The sequence below is a fragment of the Girardinichthys multiradiatus genome, chromosome 1, assembly GCF_021462225.1.
Source record: "Girardinichthys multiradiatus isolate DD_20200921_A chromosome 1, DD_fGirMul_XY1, whole genome shotgun sequence".
NCBI lineage: Eukaryota > Metazoa > Chordata > Actinopteri > Cyprinodontiformes > Goodeidae > Girardinichthys > Girardinichthys multiradiatus.
Window position 1 is genome coordinate 23,157,419 of NC_061794.1, and position 8,201 is coordinate 23,165,619.

An 8,201-nucleotide genomic window follows, 5' to 3' on the forward strand; every position below is an offset into this window, starting at 1 on the left:
AGTAGTTCATTTTCATTTTAAAAGTGATCCATTCCATGCTTCCATGTCTGAAGGCATTGAGGTATTAAATGCAGAAGGAGCCTCAACTAAGTACTGGGTGAATATTTTGTGTAGTACATAGAAATATTTTTCAGTAAATTGACATTTGTGTAATAAAAATCAAATTTTAATGGACTTATGTAATATTTTACTTTTCCAAGAAACCGTCTTTAAAGTTTTATTTTGATGTAAGCCATAGTCTTCTACATTAAAATAAACAAATACCAGATCTATGTCACCCTTATGCAAAGAATCTATTGAATGACTGAAATAAATAATCATTGTGATGATGTTCAAATTTACAGACATAAATTTGTATGGATTTTTCATTTCTAGAGAGACTTTCTCATCTAGTCCCACACAAATTTCTGATGCCTATTTGTATCTACTTTCAATCTTAATAATGCTTTATTACCATCATCTTTTATCTCTCTTCTTTTAAAGTCGTCATCAGCCTCTGCTGCCTCTTCAGAGCTTTGGAGGGACGTCTCTGACACAAAGCATCAGCAGTACTCAGGATTGATTTTAAGAACTCTAGAGAAAATGACAAACTGCATCAGAATATAAGCTAGATGTTTGTTAGCAAGTGCATGAAACCATCTTTGTTTTGAGAAATATTTGCATTCTGCCTTTGCATTTTGGGGGCTTTTATAGTTTCTTAGTGAAATCCTCTAGTGGCTGGTATGTAAAAAATAAATATTTTCAATAACATTGTTAAATGGACAATGTTAACAAAAGTGTAACAGGTAATTAGTTTCCTGCACAGCTTGACCGGACTTGGTTTTGGAAGTCTGAGTCTGTGAAGAAAAAAATGAGCCATCTGTTACTCTCTCCTGCCATCACCATATCAATCATGTCTCCACAAAGCTGGGAAAGCTGGATCCTGATCATTTATCCTCCCAAATAAAATCCAAAGGACAGTATTTTATAATAACATACACTGTGGACTGGAATGAAGTGTAATATTTTAACCAGGAAAAAACAGGCATTTGTATGTGTAATAGTTTTTTTATTTTGTCTGTGTTGTTTTCTTTTTTTGCATTTAAATTTGCATTTGGGATGCGGAGACTGTAGAAATCATGTTCAGAAAATCCGTTTGAGATGATTTGAGTTTTTTGTGGGATGGTCCATTATCCTGCTTGAAGAATCCATTGGTAGATGGGTACACTGTAGTCATAAAGGAATATGGTCAGCAACAATACTAAGATTGACTGTGGTCATTTAAAAAATGTCAGTTGGCAGTGAAATGACCAAAGTGTGTCAAAAGAAATATCCCTCACACCATTACACCACCTTCTGTCTGAATGGTTGATACAAGGCAGGATGCTATGTCAATTTTCTGACCCTACTATCTGAATGTTGCCACTGAAATTGAAGCTCATCGGACCAGGAAACAATTTTCCAAAATGCTGCTGTCCAGATTTGGTGATGAACTGTAGACTCAGTTGCCTGTTCTTACTTGACACGTCTGCCGTGGCCAATCTACTTCAAGATTCAAAGTGTTGTGTGTTCAGAGATGTTATTTCATATACACTGGTTGTCATAAATGGTTAATTGACATGTTTGCCTTCTCTGTCATCGGGAACTAGTCTGCCCTTTTCTCTGACATCACCAACATATATATATATATGTGCATATTAATCTGCCTCTCACTGAATATTTTATTTTTTTCAGATTGATTTCTGGGAACCCAAAAGATTGGTTATGTGTGAGAATTTGGGCAGATCAGCTGTTTCCTGAGCGCTCAGACCAGCGTGTTCAAAGTCACTTTCTTCCCTTCTTCTCCATTCTGATTCTCTTTTTGATCTTCAGCGAATCATCTTCACCATGTCTAGATGCTGAGATATGATTGGCAGTTCGCAGTTTGTGTCAATAAGTGATTGAACAGGCGCTCCTCATAATGTGGCCAGTGAGCTTGTAAGTTCAGTTGAAACAAAATATTTCCATGCATTGTGTAAAAAGACACAAAAGCTTTATTTTCTAACTGTCTTACATGAAATCAGAATAAACCTTTTTCATTTTTCAGTCCTGAAACATGAGATGGATAATTTTCAAGAGATTTCTTTTACTTTCTTTAAAATTCAGAAGTTATGTACATTACCTTAGTATTTTGTTTTTTGAAATTGCTATTTAATTAGTGTGACTTAAGCAAATCCTTTTGGAAATCCTTCCACACGTTTCTCACAATAGTTTGGTAAAATGTTTGCCCACTCCTCCTGACTGGTGTGTCGGAGACAGGTTTGTATGGCGACTTGCTCGCATACATCCTTTCAGCTCTGCCCACAGAGATCAGAACTTTGCAGTCCCTCCTGTAGCACCACACAGCATAGTGGAGCCACTCCCATACTTCACAGTTAAGATTATGTTCACAGGCTTGCAAACTACCCCTTTTTTCTCCATGATTATGACAGAACACTTCAGTTTCAGTTCAGTCAGTCCACAGGACATGTCTCCAAAAATAAAGGTTTTTGTTCCTAAGTGCATTTGCAAATGGTACTTTTGAAGTAACGCTTTCTTGCTCTCTGAGTAATTTTTCAACCAATGTCGGTGGATGACCTGTTTCAAAGAGGACGATTAACTCTCTCTCACCAGCTTCAGCCAGCATCTTCACAAGGTTTTTGTCTTATTTCTTGTTTCAATAAATGTATTCATGGCAGGGTATAACTAGAAGAGTAAAATTGATAGTAGAAGCAGACATCAGTATGATTTACATATATCTATCCCAAAGTTCTGACAAATGATAAAGATGGTGACAAAGGTAAATTGTTTTCACACAATGTTTATTGCATAAAAGCTGGAAAATGTATACAAATTATTAATTTTATAAATAATTTCAATGAAGGAGACAGAGAATGTCTTCCAGTGCAAGTATTTGGCTTTGAAACCATTTTCAGAAAAACACATAAAACCACACAAAACAAAAATGCTTGTGACAAAAATAATAACATTAGATATTGCTATAAATACCAACAATAATCAAATACTGACAAGAGTCTGAACCAGTCAGACATGCATTTTCAATCTGGACTTTCATCCAGATGTGTTTAAGTTACTTTTATGGGTCTCAAATCAGTTCACAGAATATTAGACTCAGGGTATGGCAGTGCAAAAGATGGTACATTTGCTTTCCTGTTCTGGGCCTTTGACTTATATTCAGGTCAATGCTGTATGAGTAATAATCAGCCAAATTGAATAAAGGCTAGTTGTTCACATTGCAGAAAGCAAAAACATCATACAACAGGCATGATACACAAGCACTGCATCACATTCTTCCAGACACCTGCACAGAAAACAATTGGTCGATCTTACAGTCCATCTGTGCATGCATCTCAATAGTAAATTCCTGAGGCATCTGCACAATTCAGAAGGTCATATTTTACGTAGCCCACCCTGTCCACCTGCCTGCGAGAATTCATACGCCAGTAGAAGCGGTCTCTGCAGAAGTAGGTGTTGCCTGAAAAAGAAAAATTGAGTTAACAGCAACCCAAAATGCATTAAATGTTTTGTAGCTGTTTGTGGGTTTAATTCATACGGTTATAGGAGGCATGTTCACCTTTGTACTGGAACACATCGTGAGCATCATTAGGGACACCTCCAAAGATAACATCGGTGTATTTGGGGTAGCCTTTGTCAATTGTTTGGGTCTTCAGATCCAACCTGTAGGGATCAGACATGAAACAAAATTTAGTGTTGGTCCTTTAACATAAATAGTGACTTAAGGATGGATTGATGTTACCTGCTGGAGATTTTAGCTGCAAAGAGGGACAATTTTTACTCACCTCCAGAAGTTCTCTCCACTGAAGAGCAGCACTTTGCTCTTCCCTCTCTGCAGCGCTCCCTCCACCTTCTGAACGCTTGGGGGCAAACCAAGTTTCTCAATGCTGCGGGGACCCAGCACATTGTTTTCTGTGTACACCCAGAACCTGTTTCCTGTTGGAATGCATTAATAATGATGTCATTAAAACCTTTGTTTAAACAAATTAGCAGTCTAATAAGCTCTTGTAGGAGCTATTCATTACCTGAAAAAAAGTACAGTTTTTTGGTCAGAAGATCCTCAAAGGCAGAGTCAATGACAGCTGGTAGAGCTGACCAACTCTCAGAAATGGAAAAGGGTCCCTGTCGGCCTCCATTTGTCCTGTTTGGTACCTTCCAGAATAGTCTGTTAACCAAAAAATGCAAGATTAGCACCTTATAGGGTTATAATTCTAGAAAAAGAGTAGAATTGCCAATTTGCTCACCCATCTTTAAAGAAATGCAGATGTCCCTGAATCACAGTGATGGTGTCAAACTTGACCATCTTGCAGGCATCTTTGGTCGGATCTACAGTGGATGGCGTGGTCACGATGGATGGATCAGTAGGTTCAGGTTCCTCTGTGGCATCGGTCTCATCAGGGTAAGGAGTTGTGGCAGGAGTGTCAGGCTGAGGGGCAGTGGGATCAGGGCCTGTTTTACTTCCTGCAAAAGATTGGAATATTCTTGTTTAATGCAAAGTTTTCATGTTTTTGATGAGATTCATCATGAATAACTACTGAGTTGTCAGCTCACCATAGAGGTACTGAATGCCTTCAATGTCATCCTCATGCAGGGAGAAGTCTTCTATGTAGCTGTACATGGGGAACATGAGAGCGTCTCTAATATTGGAGTGATCCAAACCAAGGGCGTGTCCAAACTCGTGGGCGGCCACCAGAAAAAGGCTATAACCTGGAAAATGGCATTACATTTAATATTGAATAATACAAATAAATGCAAATCAATGTTTGCATTCAATTTGCTCACCCTGGTCAGGACAGAAACCCCATTTCTTGTCTTCATCATAGCTGTCAGTAGTGCCACACCACAATTTACCATCTCCTCTCCCCTCACTAGTACATGAGTTATACTCCTTGCCCAGAAACACAAAGGGAAAGTGGCAGGGCTCTCCCTCAGAGTTTCCTCCAATTACAGCAGTGTCTGGGAAAACAGAGACACAATAACAACAGTTAAACAAAGTAACAAGCCGCTGTGGCTTGCAGGGTTTTTACGCCTTGTGTTTCCTAATACTCACCACGGCTGGGACAGAAGCCAAATTTCTTGTCCACGTCAAAGTTTCTTGTGGTGGCACACCAGCGATATCCATCGTTGCGGCCCTCGGTGGTACAGCTGTCATACTCCTTACCCAGGAAGGTGAAGGGGAAGACACATGGAGCTCCATCCGCATTTCCGTCAAATGTGTACAGAACTGTGAGGGTTGCAGTTAAAAGAAGGTATAGGTCAGCTCCAGTTTTCTTCAACAAGCTAATAAACAGATGTGGGTAACTTCAGACTTGTCATTCTTACGTTCACTTGGGCAGAAGCCATATTTTTTGTCTCTGTTGTAGTCAGCTGTGGTTGCACACCACGGCAGTTTGTCTTTACGGCCTTCGGTGGTGCAGCTGGTGTAAGATTTGCCCTCAAAAATGAAGGGGAAGTGACACATGGCGCCTTCTGCGTTACCATAGCGAGTCTTCACCACTGAGATGACAGGTAGATCGTGTGTTAAAGGAAATTTCTGCAATGAACACCAGAGGGAGGCAGCAGCATGCGGTTTCATAGGTGTAATTACCTCCTCCTTTTCCCAGAGTCCAGTACTCGTCATCGTCAAAGTGGGCATCCCCCTGCATGCCCTCACCAGGAGGATAGGCGTGAGCTAGAAGGCCATCCTTACCGTCAAAAGGGTATGGATCCCCATGGTCTAAACAGAACATGAAGCAGGTTATCAGTGCTTGATTTTTAGAGCACTGTTTATTAATTTGTTAAAATGCAAATATTTGACTTTGAAATGTCACAAAAAAAGCACACACCAGCTTTTCCAAATGATATCATGATGTCAGCGGTGCCTTGAAAGAGACGGGTAAACGTCAGAGGAGTGACATCACTCCACACCTTGAAGGCTCTTGCAAAGGCATCGTCAATCTGAGAGCTGTCCATGTCAGGAGAATAGTTCAGGATCCTGAGGAGAACAGTAAAATAAAAATGGCCTGTTGATCCAGTCCCTATTGATCCGGTTAACAGCGTTTTAATGCTACATGTCAGACGTTTCTGTAAAGTCTACCAAACTTACTTTAAGTGTAGTTTTTACCTATGGAACACATCATGCAAAGTAGTGTTGTTTTGCTTGTAATGCTTGTAAAATGTTATTTATTCTTTACAAAATCTATATTATCAAAAAGAAGCCCATATGAAAACATGATGTCTTTATTTTTCTTGTTTTTCCTGTTTATTCGCATGTTTTAAAGCTGTTTTCTAAGTCAAAATTTTATGTCAAAATTTTTTAACCTTGACTTGTTTGCCATTCACTAATGCCAGCTGATCGGGTTGATATTTGTGCCTCTTGTGATGTCATCAACACAGAAGCAGAATTATCAGGTTTTTTTTTTTCTTCAAAGCATTTTTTAAACTTTGGATTTTGTAAATTCCTTCCATGAAATTCCATACCTCATTAACATTAGCCGAGTTTTAATAGTCAGTGGATATTTGTTAGTGTAAAAATGTGCAACTAGACTGTATATGCCTTTTTTCTACTCACCTGTATGTAACATCATTATGGTCCCATTTGAGGTCCCCATCAAAGGTTTTATAATTGGCCACATCAGGAACACCACAGCGGGGATGTTTCATGGCCTCCAGCGTTTTTTTATCCAGCTCTCCAGTCTCCTCCAGACCCATCTGCCTCTGCATCCTCTTCAGTGCCTTGGACGTGGACACCATGGACTGGAAGCTACTGCGGTGCTCTGTCTCCATGTAGCCAAACTTCTTTAGATAACTCTGCCGAACAAAGACAAAGCACATCAGAGTTCAGGTAAACACTTCCATTCTCAATTTGTGTTTTGTGACATTTATAAATAGTTTTTACAAAAACCATCTGTAGCTTTAATCTAGAAAATAAATATTTCCATTAACATTGTGATATCAGTTTCTATCTAGGTAATTTGTTTCTCACACAGTTTCATTAAAACCCCATTCTGGGAGTTTCAGACTATAAAAAGAATAATAAACCATCTGTTACTCACTTCTGCTAGCTCCATATCTGTCACGTTCTTGACGATGTCCCCTGGGAAGGTGACAAAGACCGACTTGACAGGAAGGCTCCATCCATTCTGCACGCCTATTCCCAAAAGTAAACACACAACTAACGTACAGCATCTCATGATGAGATCCACTGCAGCACAAAATACAATAAAAATTCAAACAAAGTTCTAAGAGAGACAATGAAGTGCGAACTAAAGTGAAAAGAAGCAAAATCTCAGAAGATCAGCAACTTTTCCCCTTCAGTGATGTTCTCTGTGTTTTGAAAGGTGGCTCTTGTTGTTCTCTGTCTGCACTGTGCTGCTGGTTGGGGTTGTAGATCGTGTATTTATGCAGAGTAGAGTCTTAGTCACTGAACCTTGATCCCGCCTACTCTAACATCAGTCCTGCTCAAATCTCTACAGGCAAGGGAATTTCCCCAAATCCACATTTATTTTATACCTATGAAATAATGAGTCAATAAGTTGATAAGTTTTTTCTTAGAAAACATTTCCTTGCAAAGGGTGGTAATAAGTGAGTGGTAATATCTTTAAATAGGACAACTTGTGAATTTTTTTTCTTGTCTTTAAAACATTGCATCCCTAAGAAAACTTTTAAAGCTCTAAATTATCTTTTTTCTAACAGAATCTAAATAAAAACTAATTCATGTATGGATGGTGATTTGATAAAAACAACTCACATGGATTATTTATCATTACTGTTAACAAGAATTTAAGGGCATGAGCAACAGATACAGGAGCTGGTTTGTTGTCATTCTTAATTTCAAGGAAACTGCCCATCTGTTTATGAGTGTATTCATGATAGAACCCAACCATCATGAGACCCTGCCAGACACTTCTGTTATTTCATTGCTTTAAGTGTTTATATAAAAATATCTGCTTCCACTTTTTGTCAAATATAGAGTTATGCTTCCTTCCCATTAAAAGCTGGATGCCAACTGAAATGTGAAATTAGGTCAAGGATAAAGCAGTCCTAGAAAACAGGGAAATGTGTTCTGTTGTTTTATACACCAATCTACTTACTCTCTAAAGTATTTTTACTTTTGTTTGATAAAATTCAATGTTACATGCACTGACACAATGTCAGTGTCTAATTTAGTCAGTAAATACTCTTAAAAC

General features: G+C 38.6%; 1 protein-coding gene across 1 annotated transcript; it reads right to left on the reverse strand.

Moving 5' to 3' along the window:
• Positions 1 to 2,802: 2,802 nt before the first annotated feature.
• On the reverse strand, positions 2,803 to 7,383 carry mmp9 (matrix metallopeptidase 9). The gene is made up of 13 exons (XM_047381102.1): positions 7,068 to 7,383; positions 6,584 to 6,822; positions 5,859 to 6,007; positions 5,621 to 5,749; positions 5,356 to 5,529; positions 5,084 to 5,257; positions 4,816 to 4,989; positions 4,585 to 4,740; positions 4,278 to 4,494; positions 4,059 to 4,198; positions 3,819 to 3,969; positions 3,593 to 3,696; positions 2,803 to 3,493 (listed from the first exon to the last, which is right to left on the reverse strand). Exons 1-13 carry the CDS (start codon positions 7,203 to 7,205, stop codon positions 3,369 to 3,371), a joined length of 2,070 nt encoding a protein of 689 aa, XP_047237058.1. The 5' UTR covers positions 7,206 to 7,383; the 3' UTR covers positions 2,803 to 3,368.
• Between the last annotated feature and the right edge of the window lie 818 nt (positions 7,384 to 8,201).

Bases quoted from the DNA above. Each gene is read 5' to 3' on its own strand.
- mmp9 (XM_047381102.1), bottom strand. From the start codon at position 7,205: ATGAGATGCTGTACGTTAGTTGTGTGTTTACTTTTGGGAATAGGCGTG. The intron at 3,970-4,058 runs GTAATGAATAGC...GCATTCCAACAG, and splicing joins AAAACTGTACTTTTTTTCAG to GAAACAGGTTCTGGGTGTAC. The intron at 3,494-3,592 runs GTGAACATGCCT...TTTCTTTTTCAG, and splicing joins CGATGTGTTCCAGTACAAAG to GCAACACCTACTTCTGCAGA.